Source organism: Octopus sinensis, linkage group LG18, assembly GCF_006345805.1.
Source record: "Octopus sinensis linkage group LG18, ASM634580v1, whole genome shotgun sequence".
Taxonomy (NCBI): Eukaryota; Metazoa; Mollusca; class Cephalopoda; order Octopoda; family Octopodidae; genus Octopus; species Octopus sinensis.
In genome coordinates, this window is record NC_043014.1 from 15865747 (window position 1) to 15888804 (window position 23058).

At 35.0% G+C, this 23058-nt stretch overlaps 1 protein-coding gene across 1 annotated transcript in view; it reads left to right on the top strand.

The window, feature by feature from the left end:
- The first annotated feature begins 8386 nt into the window (after positions 1 to 8386).
- LOC115221523 (translocon-associated protein subunit alpha) overlaps positions 8387 to 23058 on the top strand; it is a 28667-nt gene continuing 13995 nt past the window's right edge. The window contains exon 1 of the mRNA XM_029791726.2: positions 8387 to 8580. Within this exon, the coding sequence (XP_029647586.1) occupies positions 8505 to 8580 (76 nt within the window). The 5' untranslated portion in view covers positions 8387 to 8504. The remainder of the gene's footprint in view (positions 8581 to 23058) is intronic.

Consider the following 23058-nt stretch of genomic DNA (forward strand, 5'->3'; position numbering starts at 1 on the left):
GTTTCCCCACCCCCTCTTTATTCACAATCACTATATCCAGCTTTTGATGTTTAATTTCATGATCACATTAAATCATTACATCTGACAGTATCCTTATCTTGTCATTCTCAATTACTTTTCCCAAAGTCTACCCATTTCGTGGCTTTGTTCTCTACAATCCATACTTGTTATTTCTTATGTGGATCAGCTTCCTACATTTATTCACAATATGCCATACAGACTCACCATTATCACAGCACAACCTACACTTGTTACTTTCAACTGAATTGTCAGTCCTGCATTTTGTGTAATTAGTCCTAAGTGTTTGTTCCTGTACCACACACGTAAGCATTTCTGACAACATGACCAGGTTGAAGATTGCTGCTATTAAAGATTTATTGAAAATGGAATAGTTTGCAGCAGTCACAAACATGTTTTGCACCATGGACTGGTTTCATGCGAGGCAATTTTTTTCACAGACTGGTGGATCATGTGCATAACAAAACACAATAAACTGTATAATAATTTAATTATGACGTATATCATACATGCATGATGCAAAAACACCCTGCAAACTGTAACAGTCAATAAAATAAAATTTTCATAATTCAATTTTTCTGTGAGGACCAGTCAGGCCCATCACCAGACCCCCTGCCTGGGGGTGCTACAGAAAATTCTGGGTGGATTTTTTGGTAAAAATACTAAAGTGGAGTTTTGAAAGAAGTGTATCACTAAATCTAAGGGTACACTATTGAATAGTGAGGGACTGCTACCATCCAGTGCACCTCCTTAACAATGGGCACAGGCCCAACACCAAATGATACACAGCTTGGTAATGATCTGCAATCCAGTGGTTGGTGACCCTTGCTTTAGAGCATAGCTTCTCATATTTTAATTTTTTTTAGTATTAAAGATCAATGAGTAATAAAGTGTCATAATATTTGTATGTTCTATTCTCAGCATCCTTTCTCTTAAGCATTTGTGTCCTTTGTTACAACTATGTAGGATTTGTAAGTATAATTTTTATATCATGCAACTCTTGTTGTGCCTCAGAATGATATTATACAAATGATTCAAAATATTTTCACATAGTTACTTTCACAAGAATTTACATATTTGGTATGTTACTTTAGCTGAGAGCAGGGATCTTTAAAATTCTACCACTTAAATAGGATATATATATATATATATATATATATATATATACAAGGAGGTGCTGAAAAGTTCCTGGCTTTAAGGGTGTCACAAAAAGCCAAGGTGAAGGCCCAACCTTCCAAGTTCTTTTACAAGGCTTAGAAAAATGGAAGGACCACTGCAATAGGTGTGTGAATCTGAGGGGGGAATGTTGAATAAAATTATAATTAACTGATGCTCCTGTATTTTCTTTTACCCAAAGTCAGGAACTTTTCAGCACCCCCTTGTGTGTGTGTATATATATATACACACAAACACACACACATACATGTGTGTAGATATAGGTGTTTGCTTACCAACCAGAGAGTTCTGGGCTCAGTCCCACTATGTGGCACATTGGGTAAGTGTCTTCTGCTTTAGAACCAGGTCAAGCAAAGCCTAGTGATTGTATTTGAAATCAGAAACTGAAAGTTGTCCATTATGTGTGTGTGTGTGTGTTTGTGTGCATGTGTATTACTGTTTTCTTCCTTCAACACTGTATGATAGTTGTAAACAAGTGTCACCATTATGCAAGCAGTGTCCTTCCTTTCCAATATTCTGTGATAACATGTCCGGCCATGAGGGAAAAATACTTTACTTGGAAACATGTGAAGGTCCGCAACAGGAAGGGCATCCAGCCATAGAAAATCTGCCTCAACAAATTCCATCCAGCCCATGCAAGCATGAAAAAGTTGATGTTAAAACAATGTAATGAGTTGGTTTTAGCCTCTGGTGAGTCCTAGCTGTGTTCAACCATTCTTTACAATAAGACATGTATCCTAAGCTTTAAGATTTAGAATAAATGAAATGTTATAAACAATAGTGAAGAATTTATTAAGACTTCTAAATAGAGCATGTTGAATGTAAGCCAGCATTATATAAGCTCAATACTTCAGGACAATAAAAACTGGTAGACCTGCAAAAGTTGTTTTTCCTTGGAAGCAAATCATAACATTACCAAAAAATAGGAATTTTTTTTTACATGGGTAAATAAAATTGTAAATCTTCTGGTTGAAATATAGCCAACCAACTCATCACCATTGACCTCAGAAGAATAAAAGAAAAAAGATTTGAACTCAGAATACACAGGACCAAAACTAAATACTGTAAAACATTTGATGTTCTTTGCCATTTTTGTCATTTCAGTAACTTAAAAGGTTGGAGGGAAAGTTAACATGTATTTTTACATAAAAAAAAACAACTTTATTACACCTTTAAATTGTACATTGTATCAAATTGAAATCCCGTGATTTATATATTTTTTACTGGTTTCAGTCAATAGATTGTGGTCATGCTGGAGCAGCACCGTTCAAGGGTTTCAGTAAATTATATTGATCGCAATACTTAGTACTGTACTTACTTTTATTAATTTCTATTTTCTGAATAACCGAGTTCACTTTGAGTTATGTTCCTTTACCGATGTATCTCCCCTCACCAAATAGTTACTCTCTTTTCTCTCTTTTATTTGTTTCAGTCATTTGACTGTGGCCATGCTGGAGCACCACCTTTAGTCAAGCAAATCGACCCCAAGACTTATTCTTTGGAAGCCTAGTACTTATTCAATTGGTCTTTTCTGCCGAACCACTAAGTTATGGGGACATAAATACCCCAGCATCGATTATCAAGCGATGTTGGGGGGACAAACACACAAACATACATATATACGGCGGGCTTCTCTCAGTTTCTGTCTACCAAATCCACTCACAAGGTTTTGGTCAGCCCGAGGCTATAGTAGCAGACACTTGCCTAAGGTGCCACGCAGTGGGACTGAACCCGGAACCATGTGGTTGATAAGCAAGCTACTTACCACACAGCCACTCCTGTGCCTAAGGATTTCCACTGACAGAAACACACACATACAAGATAGACAATTCATTATTCAGTGACATGCTTGAATAGTAAACAAGTTCAGTTTAGTATGCTAAGACGTTTCTGATCCTCTGGATTGACCTAGCAAATACACATCCATCGGCTGATTATGCAAAGCATTGGATTTTTTTTTTTTATACATTCAATTATGTATGAAAGAACTTTTAATGCAGTACTTGGTTTTTATAGCATATAAGTGACCAAGTTCACAACATTCCTTCTGGAAGGATGCCAGTCCATTGCTGAGTTCAAGGTGAGAAGTTTTGGGGGCAGAGGACAAGTTGAGTACATAGACTTCAGTACTTGACTGGGACTTTATTTTATTGACCTCGAAAGGATGAAAGGTAAAGTTGACCTCAGCAAGATTTGAACTCAACATAAAGAGTTGGAAGAAATGTCCCTAAGCATTTTGTCCTACATGCTAACAATTCTGCCAACTCAGTACTTTGTTCGTGCAATTTATTACCATATCATGATCAACTGGTAAGTACTGGGGTCAGGTAACTTGAGTGGATATACCATTATGTCCCTCTGTTTCGTAGAAATAGCAGAAAGATTGGTAGAGTATTTAGCTGTTCATGTCCCATGGCTATCTACTGACAATTTTTCTCCATCTTATAGGAGCATAACACAAGTATTTTTTTATACACCCCCAGTTAAAATAAATACCTCATTGAAACAAATTAGCATGTTTTACAACATAAAATCCCCAAATACAATGATTAAATGACACCTTTTACTGTCATCACTATGAACTGGAAGATGCAGATGGAACTAAAGAAAATCCTCCTGTTCACAGGCCATATTGCAATAATGAAGCAATACTCTAACCCCGTGTCATGACCTAACAGAATAAAACATTTTGATTGTTAAATTAACAGTATCTTCTGATACTGTTAACAAGGGATTGAATGGTGAGAGCACTGAAACAAAGTGCTTAAAATATGAGACACAAGGCTGGCAGTGTACAGGTGGGATGTTGTGGGCTTGTAGTTAAATCTATGATGTCACACTTGGTTGGCATTTGACTTGAGAAGAATAACAGAAACAGCAATTTGTAAAATACAAAGAATGCTTCATGTAGATATATAGTAGGGATATGTGAAAGAAAGACTAAAGCTGAGAGTGAAAATAAATTCCCAGTAAGAAGTAAAACAAAATAATCATTGGGTGATTGCAGAGGCTCCTAGTTTGGTAAGGTGGTCACATGTGTTACAGGATGAAAGAGCAATATATAACAATAAGGACCAAAATAACCTGGACATTCCCTTGAAGCATCAATGCAACTCAGTACACTTGGAAGAAGACATACTGTTGGACGGTGCCCCAAATCATTTTGGTCTCTAGTGAACAGCTAATGAAGAGAATGTCCTACAATGCAAGCTGCAAGTAAAATATATACAAAAGTATTATACATACATACATACATACATACATACATACATACATACATATATATATACATATATACATATATATATATATATATATATATATTATATATATATATATATGCAATGTGGACTGCCTTCCTGATCTTCGTTCGTGAATCCAAGCCATGATGATGATATATATTTTGTTGAATTTACAATTTAAAAATAGGATAAAATCTTTATAAGAATTTATCAAGTAGTTAGTGTGAAAAACCTTATAAGGGAAAAAATTAATTATTCCCTTCAAATATATTTATTTATATTAAGGGCATTACTATACATAAATGCCTCATGCTAGTAGAGACTCTTAAAGTCAAAACTACCATAATAAACACATTGTACAGTAATAGCAGACAGATTGAGCATTTTACTCTCAGCTATGATATTTAGTTTTTAATTTGGAGATTGATGTCAGTGGGCAGTTTAGCTTAATGCTAGAGTATTCAGCTGTTCATGTCCCATGGCTGTCTGCTGACAACTTTTTCCATCTTGCACTTAATATATATATATATATATATATATATATATATAGACACATGCACGCACACAAAATTTGACTGCGTTTGTATTTCACAAATTGCTGCTTCTGTTATTCCTCTCAAGTCAAATGCTAACCAAGTGTCATCCATTGTTGCGGAATTGCTCATAGTCAATAGAAATATCCATCTTATAGTGGTTATGACTGTTGCATACCAACCATCATATACACCCCTTAACTAGTATCAATACAGTAAAGACAGCAAAGTATGGAAGTAACTCCCCATTCTCTTTTCAAGGCCTATGAAGTAACTTGAACTTAGTACTATAAGCTAGCAGAACATCAGATCAGCCATACATCTTCCTAAGTGGTATTACAAATTAGTGGAGTGTATTCAATGTACTGCTTTAGGGCACTGTACCTAGATGCCAATAATGGTATCAAGTACACTTGTTATCTACTACAGTGAATAGATGACAAGTGTACTTTGGAACTGATAAACTTTATTGCCACTCAAATAAACAATGTTTTTGTAAATTTTGAAAATGAAAAACTTGAATGGATTTCTGAAAATAAACTTCTGCATTAATTTGTAAATTAGGCTAATTTTAGAAATAATTTAGCAAAGATGTCTCACATAAAATTATGGTGGAAGCTTGAAAGATATGAAAACTAATACAAAAGAATTTGTTTTGAGTTTTGGTTGTTTTGGATCCATCCATCCATCTGTCTTCTCTGACCAGCATTCCTGGAAGGTCATGAGGGTTGTGTCCTTCATAGGATCCTATCAGAAGCAACTGTCATTAGACTTTCTGATTTGATTCTCAAAGATGATCAACCGAAACTATGGATATTATCTTACCTTTTCATTCTTGGTCTACCCCTAGGTCTCCTGCTAACTAAATCAAAAGAATGATATATCGAGCAAAGTTCATGTAGCAATTCTTGAATATAGAGGTTCACTTTCACTTTATCAAACTACACCTAGTATTATTTTGCCTGGTAAAGGTGGGGAGCTGGCAGAATCATTAACACACTGGGCAAAATGCTTAGTGGCATTTTGTCCATTTTTATGTTCTAAAGTTCAAATTCTGCTGGAGTCACCTTTACCTTTCATCCTTTTGGGGTTGATAAAATAAGTACCAGATGATCACTGGGGCTGATGTAATCAACTTATCCCCTACCCCAAAATTTGAAATCATTATTTTGCCTGGTAACTTGGGACTAAATAAAGTATTTATTTATTTTTTATTTAATTTGAAGAGAGTTAAAGCAAAATCTATGTAAAAGAAACACAAAAATGAACATGAAAAAATAATTTTATAATAACAAAAATGAAGAGCTCTTTCATTTCACTTTAAATTAAGTAAAGAAAAATTCCCAATAATACATGGTGAAGTGGTTAGAATTCTTGGCTTTCACCCAGGTAACCTGAGTTTGATTTCCAGCATGAGGACATCATACAATTTTTTCTGGTGGGACAATTAAATTAGATATGATCTGGGTCAAAACATTATATGTATTAGTCCCAGATCACCAGCTTCCAAATACCATGAAATGATATGGGCTGCAGTTCAACAAAGTGAAAGTGGGCCCCTATATTCAGGGATTGCCCTGCATATGTGTAAAGAAGCTGCTTTCCCATAAATAATTACAAACTAAATATTGGCTTAAATCAAAAGTTAATACCTACATTAGTTGGGCCTTTGCTGTCACCTTTTTTCTTTTAGTTGCGCAGTTGTCATATCAAAAATAACTGGTTATACTGAAAACTAGCCAGAGTTCTGGTTTAAGCACCCCATAAAATCCCTCATAACTTTCTGTTTTGGGGATTTTTCAGAAATTTTTGCAAATTTGTGTTTTGCATATAGGAATCCATACAATTATACAAAATGAAGTTTTTTTTCAATGTTTTAAAATCTACCCTGTATCCCATAAATCCCCCAAATTTCCACTCTTCTTCCATTTTTTTTTTTCTTTTAATCAAGAATTTAAAATATGGAGAGTCTAAATTTTTTGCTTAAATCCCAGTAATGGCCCACCTTTGGGTGCAGCATCATTCCATCAAATGTTTATGGGCAGAAAAATATTGAAAAACATCAATACATGTCAGAGTGACAAAGAAATGAGAAAGACATAAGATGGTCGTGAAATGGGCTAAAAACAGCAGCTGAATTGCCCTGAAATCAATTTTTTCCTGTGCATAATCGTATGAAGTCCCGTGTGTAGAATTTTCTGAATTCTCGTGTACAAAAATTTTCTGAAAATTCAAAAAAATTAAATTGGTGGAATTCTTCTTTACGCACGGTATATAACCCTCATAACTCATCATTTGATGGGGGGGAATTTTCAGAAATTCTTTACGAATTTATATTCTACACATGGGAATTAACAAGACTATGGGGGGAAAATTGCTTTTAATTTTTCGAATTTTCTTATTAAATCACAGTTTAAAATACGGACAGTCAGAATTTTTGGTTTAAATCCCAGCAATAGACCATTTAATGCGTTTATGGGGTGAAAGATACTGAAAAACATCAACATGTCAGAGTGAAAAACAAACGTACGAGGTGGTCATGAGATGTGCTAAAAATAACAGCTAAATAGCCCTAAATCATGCAGCAACTTTTTTTTTTGCGATGCGTGGTGTGCATAATGGTATGGGTTCCCATGTATAGAATACAAATACGCAAAAAATTTCTGAAAATTCCAAAAAATTCGGAATCTGAAATGTTATTCTTTGCAGCGGTTTTCCACTGCTCAGAGAACGAGAGATTTTACGCTGTCGCTCGACTCGCTAGAAATAGCAGATAAATTTTCACCTCGCCACCCTATCATCTTAAAAAAATAATGAAAAAAGAACACCTTGAATAAAGTAGTGCTAGATATACTGAGTAGAAATAAAAGACGGTATGGTCTAAACATCATTGTTTTCGTGAAGTCCCATGTCAGCCCTAAGCAAGCAGACGTATGATTCGTGATATTCGAGCCGTGATCATCTCGTCTTATGCTCAAAAAAGTATTCTCTGAGTTGCCATTATCCAACTAGTTTTATTTTCAGGCAGAAAGTGTGCTTTGAGGAAGAATTGCTTACTACTTCTAACTTGTCGAGTCATCACGTAGATGTTTCCTCGTTGAAAATTTAGTATCGATGGCAGCAAGAATTGTTAAACTACTCAGTAATTTTACCATGAAAATTTAACATTCTGTACATTGTTCACTCACTTTCTGCAGGTGTGTCGGGCAAGCAGAGCTATTGATTTTGTTCGATTAATTATTGACAAAGGCAGAAGCTTTATGAATGACAAAAAAAAATGCTTCATTAACATAAGAAAATTGAGGCGACCAGCTGTTGTGGACGGCCTTAACTTTTGTTTGTTTCTGATTGGTTAAGATTTCGATATAGTAGCCAATCAAAGAAAGTATTACAGTTTCAAATCAGTCACACCGCTTTCACAATCTTTCCTTTTCCGGTTAGCTTGTCGTGTTGACAACAAGAAGTCTTCCTTTGTAGATAAGTGATCGGGTCCCATCCTCAAGAATAATTCACGCTTTCTCTCAGATCATCGGACATGGGAAGACTATTAAGAAATTTCTTTCTTTTCCTCTTATTGGTATTACCATCAACAATTAACTTCCTGAATACAGGTAAGTTCTTTGATAGGAGTTTTAAGCACTAGTTTGGTATTTGTACATACGTGGCATTCTGTGTCTGGGTCGCTCTTATCACGCCGTACTGTAGCAGAAACAAATACGAAAAGGAGTTTTTTCTTCTTTTTAATGCATGTGTAAAGTAAAGAGTCCTTCACTAAAATGTTTAAAGCATAACAATAATTAGATTTTGTTTTATTATTCCATTAATTTCCTAAATGATTCATATCCTGTATTTTGCGATGTCGGCACTTTTTCTCGATGTCAACTTTGGAAGTGGTTACCGCCTTCTGTATAGCAAGCATGGATCATCTCTAAATTTATCATATTTACCGACATACAATTTCTTAATTATTGATTTTCGTTGTTATTTATTAATTATATTATACGAAATACCTTTCTATAGTTTCATTTTAATCGAAATTACTGGACAAATGCCGGCCGGTTTCGATATAATAGTGTTCACAATATGTCTAGCAGACAGCATTAACTTTCGACTTGTTTAAATTAATTAAATTACAGAGAAGCGTTTCCATTAAAGACGATTCAGTCTTTAATATGTTCTTCTCTGTTTTGTCTGTCGTTTTGCCACGACCTTCACTTGGTAAACTTTTCTTTGGATCTGGATGGAAACAGAATGTGTTTAATGCCTCAGCAATCCATCCAGATATGGCAATTCCCACGAACTTTTCTGTTGGATTCGCACATCACATTGGTGTGCAATAAATATGTTGATCGGTTCTGGTTCTTATGCGAGAAAGACGATAATTTTGTAGTTTTGTTAACCACATTTTCGGTCATTTAAAAAAAAAATTTAATTTTTAATAAATATAAAAAAAAAAGCTTAGAACAAAGTTATATACGATGCTTCTTCCAGTTCAGTTCTTTTAATTTTAAATGTAAGTGAATCAAGCTTAATTATAAATACTCGTATTTAGGAATATTTCCCTGATTGTGTGGTGGGAGTGTGTGGGAGCAGACACATGCCCTAGAAGTTTTGTTTGGTGACTTTACTAAGTCCATTTACTTACACGTAAGCAGAGTGTTCCTTTTGTGCCCCCACCCCTCTCTCGTTCCCAGTATAAAGTTATTTCTGTTACACTCCTTCTTTTTTAGTATATGCATGTGTTTCTCAGCTGAATATCTAATTTTTTTTTTCCTATTCTAATATTTTCTTGGAACTTGACACAATTATTTCATGTTCTGAAAACACCTGCAAACTGGTTCTGGTGGTTTTTAGTTAAGATGTATCGAACGTGTCACATGATTGTTTCATCTTGTTTCAGACACAATTAGCCTTTTCTTTGACAACACGATGGCGATAGTCCCGTTATATTACAATTAAAGTGATATAGCATGGATATATCAGGATTTGTTACGGGAAAACGTATTTAATTTCAGTTACATATTGGATTGAAATAACTGAGAAGGCGGCCATATGGTTGGTTGTTTTACTGTTGATACAGGACAGACCTCGATTAGTTTCATATTTTAGTTTTAAACGATAACTGTCTTAGATTTTTAAAACATATTTCCATCGCTATTTGAGACGAATAAGTTGGTTTGCTTCTGTATAAACTCAGATTTATAGAAAATACAAAGCAATTTTTCGCTTTTAGGAAAGTCTTAAGCAACGAATATTTTCAATAATGAAAGTAAGATTGTGTTCTGCAGGGAACCAGCATCCTGGGTAACGTTCTCAAATATTCTGTGATTACATTAATAATTGTGAACAAAACATAGTTATCAACTAGCTAAAGGAAATACACATTTCTTCATCGCCTTTGATTAAGCTTTGGTGAGGATATGAAGCTCACAGAAGATCCACGAATCTCAGAGATGCATAATTTTTTTAGAATAGCAGTTCCTTTTATCATTGGTAATAAACAAGCACCTTTCCTGTTTTTTATACCCATTTTGACATGGTATAAACACTTTCATGGCGACTCGGAGGCGAAAAGTGCCCATTATTCCATATCTTTAAATTTTTCCTTTCTTTATATTAAAAGAAACTGTATGGAATAGGATTTAATAGAGATTTAACAGCTATTTCTAGCAGCCCGGACAGCCACGTACAGTCTCTCTCCAGCTGTGAAAAACATAAACCACTCCACGTTTTCTATATGCAAATTAATATTTTCTTCTGCATGTGGTGGCCCAATTTTGGTGAACTTTGTAGTCAATCTACAATATTTGGTTTGTTTATTTTTAGCAATTTGTTTTTCTTTTAAGTGTACAACATTTATCTGGATTATCCAAATATCAAATTTCAAAAGAAATTATAAGATATTTGTTTACTTCGTTTTTGGTCATATCTGCTCCGTGTATAGACACCATGTCTAACAGTATTTTTGTGGATAGGCGAAGTGAGATCAGCTGAGCTAGATATTGGAATTTCATCAGGTGCTGAGTGCCCTCTTAGAAATACACCTTATTAATTCCACTATTGCTAAATCCCAACACAGGACTGAAACTAGTCCAACCAATCCCTCTTTTTCTAACCACAAAACTATATACATACAGACAAGGTATTTAAATCTGTCTGTACATAAAAATCTGCATTTATATTCTATTATACCATTTAGCATTGAAATATAATAGAAAATAAGAGTACTGACAGTACTCTAGCATGGCCACAGTTTTAGAGCTGAATCACATAAAAGAATAAAGAGAAAAAACATTACAAAATCTGTATATTTAGAGGTGGAAGTAACAAAAGTCATATACTTTTCAGTATTTTGTAAGATTTCTGGATAGTCTTTATAAAATAATTTTCTTACATGAACACCCACAACACTTTAATTATATAATAAAGAACAACTATGCTGGTATGGGTAAGGTACAGTAAGGTACAAAATTCTTACATTCTCTTGATTGTTTCATTTTGTCATTTTATTTCCATGACTATATTATCCTTCTCTCCTTCTCTTTGTAAGATGGTAGCTTCCTGAGCAGATATATTAGTCTTATACAACATTAAACCTAAAGTTAAGTTAGAGCAGCATGGAAAATAATATGGGTTTCAAATTTTAGTACAAGGCCAGTAATTTGTGGGGAGGGAGTAAGTTGATTACCTCAACCCCAGTGCTCAACTGGTGTTTATTTTATTGACCCTGAAAGGATGAAAAGCAAAGTTGAAAATGATATTGCAAATAATAATGGTTTCAAATTTTGGGCACCAGGCCAGCTATTTCGGGGTAGGGGTAAAGTTGATTACATCAACCCCTGTGTTCAACTGATAATTATTTTATCAACCCTGTAAGGATGAAAGGCAAAGTTGACCTCAGCGGAATTTGAACTCAGAACATAAAGACAGACAAAATGACACTAAGCACCTTATTTGGCATGCTAACAATTCTACCAGCTTACCACCTAATATTGCAAATAATAATGACATAAGAATAGTGTAAATTTCATGTCCTTCTTATAGTTGAGGTTTTTCTAACTCCCAGAAAGAAAATCATGGCAATGCTCTTCATTGTATAAAAGCTAATGTTCATATGACTCTTTGATCCACCTGCTGTGCTTACCTTGGATCGTAGGGTGACCTGCTGTGCTTGAGGAGACCTATTGAGTCAAGTACATCAAAATAAAAATCAAATGGAAACTGTAGTTGTGATACCCGTGCCGGTGGCATGTAAAAGGCACCATCCGAATGTGGCCATTGCCAGCACCGCCTTGACTGGCATCCGTGCCGATGGCATGTAAAAAGCACCAACCGATCGTGGCTGTTGCCAGCCTCCTCTGGCCCCTGTGCCAATGACACATAAAAAGCACCCACTACACTCACAGAATGGTTGGTGTTAGGAAGGGCATCCAGCTGTAGAAACACTGCCAGATCAGACTGGAGCTTGGTGTAGCCTCCTGGCTTCTCAGACCCTGGTCGAACTGTCCAACCCATGCTAGCATGGAAAACGGACGTTAAACGATGATGATGATATATATATATATATATACACACACACACACATACATATATACAATATGGAGCTACAATAGATGGCATGAGGTTCTCTGGGTATCCCTGTTGTTAAGTGGGGACAGGTAAAATTTGTGGAGGATGTGTGTCTTATGGCAGTTGATGCTGTGTTAGTTGGATAACTGAAAGCTGAAGGATGCTCAAATAGATAAGCTCCTTTTGCTGACAAATTTTTCATGCTAATTTTCTTCATAAAGATTGAACTCTATATTGAATAATTTTTTCTTTTCTTTTTTTTATATAAAATATGTGCAAAATATACAGTAGTAGTCACCTATTGTGATCACTTTATGACAGTCTTTTATTATCAATGATTAGCTTACATTAAGTAAAAGATATAACAATCTCTTTCCCTGAACGACTTAAGTAACCATGTATCTCCTCTAAAGCAAAACACCTGTTTTTGTCTCTATCATAGTTTAACTTCTTATCTCCTAGCATGAAGCCACCTCCTTCCATACAACTCCCCCTCTCAGTTGAGGGATCTTTGTCTTGCAAGTTATTTGGTCATCTTGCCAGTGCTGGTGCCATGTAAAAAGTGTCCTGTACATTCTGTAAAGTGGTTGGCATTGGGGAGAGCATCCAGCTATAGAAACCATGCCAACACAGACAGTAGAGCTTGGTGCAATCCTTTGGCTTGCCACTTCTTGTCAAACTGTCCATGCCAGCATGGAAGGAGGATGTTAAATGATGAGAATGAAGAGGAGAAGTATTAAGCCTCACTAATTTTGATGATTATTATTGTGTTTTTATAATAAGTAACTGCCAGTGTATCAATTAAAAGTCACTTCAGTTGTTTTGTTGCTCTGGGTCAGCTTTAACCAAACAAACCTATCACATGCAAGTAGTAAGCCAAATGACTAGGCACACTTCACAGATCTGTTATACTAAACATACCATGTCCTTGCCCCAGCTAAACATGCAGTGATTGTTGGTCTGTATTGGGCTCAGTGTGACCATGTTGTATTCTCTGTCCTGCCTACATTTTTACACACACACACTCCCAAGGACACCTGCAATTAGTTGGGCTGTTATAAGGTATAATAGGAATTTAGGTTATATTTTAAGGAGACTACTTGACCTAATCAGACCAGTAGAACAAGCAGCCAGACAATAAAAATTATGGATCATCACTCATGGTTTACTAAAACTAGTTGTTAAGTTTTTATAACTTAGCAGCATAATTAGTGCTAGGAGTGGCCAGCGATGGAGTGAAGTAGGTGGAAGAGATTTAGGAAACTGGTTAGTAAAAAGAGATATGTGGTGAAGAGTGAAGTCATATGCAGTGTTCTTCTGAAATGTGTTGTATGATAATGGAAGATGAGCAATGAAAATAGGATTTGATGTAACTAGAGTGGAGAATTAAGAATTAAGGAGAAAGTGGCTATTATTAGAAACATTTATGTGATGCATATAGACGAGGACAGCTTAGTAAAGAAGTACTGATCTCTAACTGCAGAGGGAACCTGTGGGTGGAAGAATGAGGCAGTGAAATATGATCTTCGGATGTTGAGTTTCACAGAGATGATGACAAGTGACCAAGACTTACTGTGCTTAGGACACATCAAGTTAAGTGAAATCACAGTCATGACCAGTGATATGTGAGAGACACTAATGCCAGTGACATGTGGGAGGTACCCATGCTGGTGACACATAAAAGGCACCTGTGTCAGTGGCACATAAGACACCCTGTGGAATGGTTGGTATTAGGAAGGGCTTGCCAGCTCCAGTCAAAGCATCTTACCCATACCAGCATGGAAAACGGACACTAAATGATGATAATTTACTTTAATGTATGTGAGGGAGAACTGCAAGTGTTTGGCTATGTAATTCTCCTTATCAAGTCTAGTTTAAATTCTGGTAAATTTTGTTGAACCAAAGCTAGAAAACATTTCTTTGATTCTTCATTGTACTTTATAAGGTCAATATACATGCATGTTTCTTGCATTAGTGAATATCTCCACATGTTTTGAAAAAAAAAAAAAACGTTTTTCATCTGTTGTACCCTTGACCTTCTTCAAATTGTATTTAGTAATGTTCTCAGAATTTGGAACCCTTTGTTAAATCTATGTGAGCAGATTGTTCTCAATTTGTTGTCTATACTAAGGATATTCACCTTATTAGTTATTCTATAAAGCTTGACTGACCCACTAGCTAAGTATATATAGCTTGACTGATCCACTAACTAAACGACTACACTTGACATGTAACACTATATTTACTCAAGTAACACTATTTTATACTTGATTTTAACTGCAAAAACTGGGGTGCAGCTTATACACAGGGCAAAGCTAAAACAATGAAGGGGGAAAAATTTTGTACCAAGATTTAAAATTAGAGTTGTGATTTATACATGAGTAGATATGGTTATTATTGCTGAGATAGTGAATATAAGCATTAAGTGTAGTAGTTTAGCTGGTGAGTATGAGTTCAGTCTCTGGGTTAGTCAATCTACATACATTGAGGTTCAGACAAAATACTACAGGTTGTATCACAAGTACTAGAATAATACAGAGAATATCCCTACTGTTCACAATGAAATGAGTACAATCTATTCTTGTGGATTTAAGAAATGGTTTCTTCCAAATTCCGAGAATATTACCAAACTCAGTACAAAGAAGTCCAAAAGGTATAACAGCCAGAACATGATGCTAACAACCAAGATGAAGATGTTAGACCAAATAAATCAGTGTAATGATATTTCCTTATCTCAGAAATTTAGACAAAATTTGTAAAAACATCTATGTGTATATAAATATTAACCAACTAAAATTTGTTTTCTATAAGATACAAGATGATGATTTATTTTCAAATGCAGAAACGTCGTTAGAACAGCAGAACTGCTGTTCTAACAGTGTTTCTGCATTTGAAAATAAATTATTATCGTATTTGTATCTTGTGAAAACATGTTAGTATTTCAGAAGTGTATATACCAAACAAATATGATTTGATCTGAGATTGTGTGTTGAAACTAAAACAATTATAATATGAAAAATACATATTAGCCATTTGAAAACAAAAGCTGTTTACTAAACTTAAACGTTATTAATTTGACGTCAACATTTTTGTTGCACAACTGCAGCTTGGTCACTGATGCAGTTCCACTGAATCTATCAGTATGCCAGTGTGTAAAATCTTTTTCCCTACATAGGTATTTTCTGAAATTCTGTAGGTAAATGGCAAAGTACAGCCCTAATTTATATACTGGTATAGTTCTTCAGTGGCTTTCTCTCCTCCTCCTCTTATTCCTAATGGACTTTGTATTGCACCAATCTACATACAACAATACAATAACTCCCTGTGTGATGTTGAACAATGTTATTTTACATCTAGCGATACAAAAGGCTAAAATCCAAGGAAATGAGTGATTGTATGAACAAAAAACAGTTGTGTTTAATATAATAATAGTTTCTCAGACTATTAATGTCAGTGTTAGAAATGAAACTTATTTTTATTTGCCTCTTCACTGTATTTCAATCATGAATTACTGATGTAAATATTAAAATGTCTTCATCTCTTAAAGTTGAAGTTAATGGTCCAAAATGTATAAATAGTTTGAACAATAACTCATCTCAGGAATGACATTTAATGCATATAATCAAGAAAATAACTGTACCAATCTTAGCTTATTTTACAAATTTAATGTGTTTTGCTGACCCATCTGCTCATGGTCTGAAGGGAAATAGATAAGATAAACCTAAGGCCTAGCATGCATGTATCATACCATTTATTTATATAATGAATAAATTGTATTTATAGAGTCTTTACAAGTTAATTAGCTCTTCTGTAATCTAATATTTCTTTCAGATGTGAAACATAAAACTTTTGACTAACAAGCTACTGTTTGGGAGTCAGTGTATGTGTTTCAGAGTGTTAAATTATATATAAAGCACCTCCCTATTGGGTTTCTCTAATAGAAAGGGTTAAATTTAGAACCCTTCTTCCAGGAATAGCTTCAGTGAATGATATTGTAAAGCTTCCAGTACAAGTATAGCTCTAAGGCATTTGGCAGAGTGTATACAACATCTTGTCAGTAGAATAAACAAAGTGACTTTTTTTTTTTTTTTTTTTTCCCCCATGGCTAGCAATATGAAAGCTAAATTTAACCATTGGTATCAGTACAGCCACAAGTGCTAATTTATTGTATAAAGCTTTTGGAAGAAGAATATTTGAAAATGAGGAATAAATTGCATATAGAAACAGTAATACTTTTGTACCAATCTGTAGATTAAGACTGGGAATTCAGTTTCTAATCTCAGTGCAAGGTCAGAAATTAGAGGAAAGGTTGCACAGATTTATCATCCTTGGTGAAAATCTAGTTATAATGAAGAAACTTCTTTGGAAACTGCATTATCTTTTAACTTGTTTCAGTCATTAGACTGCAGCTGTCCTGGGATATTGCCTTGAAGGGTTTTACTTAAACAAATCAACCCTAGTACTTTTTTCCTGTTTTGTTAAGCCTGGTACTTTAATTTATCAATCTCTAAGTTATGGGGACATAAACAAACCAACACCAGTTGTCAAAGACGCACATATTTTACATGATGGGCTTCTTTCAGTTTCCATCACAAAGCTTTGATTGACCCAGGGCTATAGTAGCAGATACTTACTCAAAATGCCATGCAGTAGGACTGAACCCAAAACCATGTGGTTGAGAAGCAAGCTTCTTACCACACAGCCACACTTGCACCTATATCAGTATTTCAATTTTACTTGCACCCTCACCAGATTTAGTGTAAGGTCTCACTTCCTAATACCTATAGAGCAAAATTAAATTTGTCTTTATTTTTGAAATTATCAGTTTTTTGTCCATAGATATCATCAATCCACATAATTTATAAATTTATTGTCAGTGGATTTGATATAAAGACACTAAAAAAAGCCCACTATATGTACATGTGTGTGTGTGTGTGTATGCTTGTGTTTCCTTGTCTTTACATCGTGTGATAGCTGTAAATGAGTGACACTGTCATACAAGCAGCCATTCATTTCAGATATTCTGCCACAGCATTATCTTGCTTGGAAACAGATGAAAGGTGACAACAGGGAGGGCATCTGGGTGTTGAGAATTACTCCAATAAACTCTGATTCATGTAAGTATGGAAAAGTGAGCATTATGACACACGCACACACACATGCATTATATATATATCAGGTCATTAAGAATGAAAGGTCTGATTTTCTTATGCACCAAATTTGACAGTCGTTAACTCTAATGTTTTAACCTGACAATTCTTTGTTTTACAATGCTGAAGGGTTACATCATCACTTTTCGAAATGCAATTAATGGTGTCTGATTATATTGTGGGTTTTCTCTTGTAAATCAATTTTTGTGAATCTATGGATAAATCAAAAATTTGTATTGCTTATGAATATGAGTTCCATCATGGAACCAATACATCCCAGACAGCTCGAAACATCAATGACGGAGATGTGAATAAGTGCACTGTATGTCGATGGTTTGAGAAGTTCCAGTCTGGTGTCTTTACTCTTGAAAATTAGCCCTATGGTAGATGTGAGACCAAGGTGGATAATGATGAGCTGGAAACTGTCATGGAAGTGGATACATCTCAAACTATGCGTGAGTTAGCAGCAAGGTTTGATGTTTCGATTCCAACTGTATTGGACCATCTGAAAGAAATCGTTATGATAAAGAAGCTGGACAAGTTAGTACCACACAAACTGAATGAGCATCAAATTACATGTTATCTTGAAACCTACTATTTCACATCATATTGTTACATGTGATGAATATTGGATTCTTTTCAACAATGGCAAGCGTTTTGCATAGTGTTTGAATAGACAAGTTGCCAAAACACAATCCAAAGAAAGCCAGTGATGTCCATTTGGTGGTCCAGCAGATGTATAGATCAACCAGTTGGATGAAATGATGAGCGGACCTGTAATTAAACAACCATGATTGGTTAATAGAGACAGGCCAATTCTCTTGTAAGATAATGCTTGACCATTTATTGCACAAAGAACGCTACTCAAATTACTGGAACTGAACTTGGAAGTACTCTGTCATCCACCATATTCACCAGACCTTGCATCAACTGACTGTCACATTTTTCAGGCAAAATTGTGTTGATAATTTAGGTGTATACTTTGATTAACATCATTGCTTTTTGTTGAGATAAAGTAAAATAAACTTTCGGTTCAGAAATTTCATTCTTAATGACCTGATATATATATATATATATATATAGATAGATAGATAGATCCAGTTATTGGACTGCAGCCATGCTGGGGTATCATCTTGAAGGGTTTAATTGATTAAATGATCCCAGTACTTTTTTTTTTTAAGCCGAATACGTATTCCATCAATCTCTTTTTGATGAACCACTTAGTTGCAGGAACAAATTTAAATACTCACAAACACACACACACACATATATATATATATATATACATACATATTTTACAAACAAGTAAATTTTTAATGCAGCAGCACTGTGAAAACAGCAGAAAGATTACATATTTTATACCCTTTTAAGACAGAAAAACTTGCTCGCAAGCTGTCTTATTACGGTAAAATACCCAGTCTTTCTGCTGTTTTCACAGTTTTACTGTATTCAAAATTTACTTTCTTGTCTGTAAAATACCAAACACACTTGATGCTTCCAAAGTTTGTTAATGTGTGTGTATTTTATTTGACTGGTAGACAGATAATTCTGTTTTCACCATTTTTGTACTAATGTCCTTCCATACATAGTTGTTTTTTTTTATATGGGTTAGGTTACCTAGTTTCTCTATTCCTAATTAGTTTTAAATAGACACTGGAAACAGCCCAGCTAGTAAAATATCATTCCCAGTCAGTATCAGCATCATTTTAATTTTCCCTTTTCCATGCTGACATTGGTTGGACAGAATTTTGTTGAGCTGGATTTTTCTATAGCTGGAAGCCCCATCCTCTTACCAACCCGCACCTGCTTCCAAGTAAGCTAATATTTCCCCATGACCATAAAAGATCAATGAAGGGCACCACTTTGCATGATGGTAACATTTGTTCACAACTATCACATGACATCAAGACAAATAGACAATAACACCACACATACACACATGCAACAGGCTTTGGTCGGCCTGGGGCTATAGCCCAAGGTACCACGCAGTCAGATTGAACCCAGAAGCATGTGGTTGGGAAGCAAGCTTCTTACCACACAGCCATACCTGTGCCAATGATGTGAAAATGTATGAGACTGTAATGTTCACATACAACTATTATGCGTAATAATTCAATGAATGAGTTGAGAAATGAAGTGATTTATCAGCTGATATAATGGGTAGTATGTCTCCTTCTCTCTCTCTCTCTCTCGCCCCACCCCCTTCAAACATGCACATCAAAGGTAATTGGCTGCTTTGATGCTTTCACTATGTATTTCACTAAAGCAGTACTTGACAGCTGCTTTAGTTAGTTGACTACCAAGCAGAAATGTACAGTCTATGTTTAACCATCCGTGTATAAATTGCATATGGCTACCAATATAATTCTACATGTATTTTGTTATTTATTAAATGATATAGAGGTTCATCATCATTATTTTATGCCTGCTTTCCAAGCCAACATGGTTTGGGTTAGTTAGGCTTTTTTTAATTTTTGTTTTGGTCTGCAGCTAGATGTCTTTTCTAACTCCAACCATTTAACAGTGTACTGAGTGCATTTTATTGTACCACCAGCACAAGAGAGGTTGTCATGTCTTCAACAAGTCTGAAGAGTTCTCTCAACTCTACAATGTGTATTTTATTCAATTAATCTCTTTAACCAGTCCAAAGCATTTCCTTAAGTTTATCCAAAATGTCCATGCTTATATTCAGACTTTTAGTTGGCCCTTGTTTTATATGTTCTGAGTTATATAAAGCTTCCTTTCATAAACTCTGAGTTACTCTGGCAGTTGGTTGAAATAAAAATTGTGAGCATCATATATGATGCATAGATACCAGTGAAGTATATCCTGTGTATCACATGTGATACACAGGATAGACAAAGGGGTAGTTATACTTTGCCACAGATAATTGTCTGCAAAACTGAATATTTATTATCTGTAGATTTTCTATAGGTGCCTGCTTGCTTGCTTATGATTTACAAATTTACAAGGCAAGAGTATAGTCACATACATTACCTTCAGTATATTACTACTACTTAGTTTATTTGACTCTAACCGTATTCAAATTCTGAACATATTGGGATAAAACTAACCATACTTATAGTGTATGATCTGTTTCTCTTCCATTTCCACCTTTATTTCCTTTCTGTGCTGCACTGCACATTATTCCATTCTTGGATGGCTCCAGAACCACTTCAGTTTTTTCTTCAAGAAAAGAGGTTGCTAGTTCCTCCTCACTTAATCATGACCCTTCTCATGACACAACTGATTCCAAGAGAGAACAAGAAGAAAAAAAAATCAATCCTAATATTTGACTCATACTTTACCTCTCAACCCAGGAAGAATAAAAGGCAAAGTTGACCTGATATTTGAACTCAAAATGCAGGGAGCTAGAACAAAAACCACAAAGTATTCTACTTAGTACTCTAACAACTCTGCCAATATGCTTCCTTACCATTCATACCACCACTTTTTTTGTAATGGTGAACTTTATAACCTGTTGTTGCAACTGTGATAAATATTGCATCAGCATTTTTTTTCTTTCTTTCCTCATTTTACATCAGTTTTATCTTCAATCTTCACTGCTTGCTAACCACCCACTCATTTATTTATTTATTTTTACTTCATTTTGATCTTAAATAATAATTTAGTCACAGATCTTTATTGGTGTTCTTATTATTCTAACCCAGTGTAAGGTAGCATGCTAGTAAATTTGTTAACATGCCAATTGAAATGCTTGGCATTTCTTTCGACTTTACATTCTGAGTTCAAATTCCACCAAGGTTGACTTTGCCGTTTATCTTTTCTGGGTCAGTAAACACTTAGGTTGATGTAATTGACTAGCCCTAAGACCAAAATTTCAGGCCTTGTATTTCAGCCAAGTGTTTCTCAACCGTTTTTGTTCTATGCCTCACTTCGGTTTTCCAAAATAATGTGTGCCCCACCATGATATATGTATATATAATATCCTCTACTTGTTTCAGACATTGGATTGCAGATATGTTATAGTATCACTTTGTAGTGTTTAGTTGAACAAATCAACCCCAGTATTTATATTTTTCAATCTGATACTTATTCTTTCAGCTTCTTTTTGTCAAATCTCTAAGTTATGAGAATGCAAACAAACCACTACCAGTCGTCAAGTGGTGGTGAACAAATGCACACATGAGCTCCCATGCAGTTTCCATTTACTAAATTCACTTACAAGACTATAGTAGAAGACACTTGCCTAATATGCTGTGCTGTGGGATTGAACTCAAAGCTATATGCTTGTAAAGTGAGCTTCTTAGCCAGAGCCATACCTACACTTGTATTCAAAAGATGCTTTAATTAAAGCTTTATTGCAAGTTTTATTTACTTGTTATTTACTTTCCATTCTGAAGTCTGTGGTTTCAGTTCTTTTTTTGTAGAACCATTTCACTTCATTACTTAAGTAAGCTAAAGCAGGAACCACCACATGGTTGCTTCTCTTCCATTTTAACATGATGCAATTTGTCTTATTAAAAATAGAAGCAACCACTCTCATTCTATGATTATGAAGGACATCCGTCTGTGAAGATAATTCATTGGTTTCACATTTTGGTGCAAAGCCAGCAAGTTAAGGGGGGGTGTAAGTTGATCCTATCAACCCCAGTGTTCAATAGGTACTTATTTTATCGACCCTGAAAGGATAAAAGGCAAAGTCAGCCTCAGCAGAATTTGATCTCAGAACGTAAAGTCAGGTGAAATGCCACTAAGCATTTTGCCCAACATGCTAACAATTCTGCCACTCGCCACCTTATCTGTGAAGATAATTTATTTAAAAAATTAATGTACAAATATCAAAATTAGCAGAACTATTCCACATATATTATTATGGAAAAACAAATGTAAATTTACTTAAATATTCTCTTCCAGTGACCCATGATTCAATTTTTAATCTTTATGGCTCTGTTATTTTCCAGCTCATAACACATATAATAAAGGGGCTCCTTTATGGTCATTCTGCCTGCTAGTAATAACAGCCAAAACTCCCCAACAACCTAAAAGATACATTGGAGAGTATCATTCCTAATGTACAAAAGCAAAAAAAAAACTGGAAAACTTTTGACCATAGACCTGCTCAATCAGAGCTTAGGTTGAGCTGTACAAGTACTTGAATTTGTTTCTTATTGCTGCACTAGACTGCATGTCTCTCAAACTTTGTCATTAACTGCTACAAGAGCAAAGGAGATGCACTAGAGTTAGAAACTACATGAGTGTCAAGTTTATGGACCAGGTTGTGAGAATTAGTGAAAGAGTTACAGCAAAACTGATTAAAAATAAAAGTATCCTTGATGAGATGCAGTATGGGTTTATTCCAGGAATATCCTCTTAATGAAAAAACTGCAGGAAAAGTACTTAACTAAG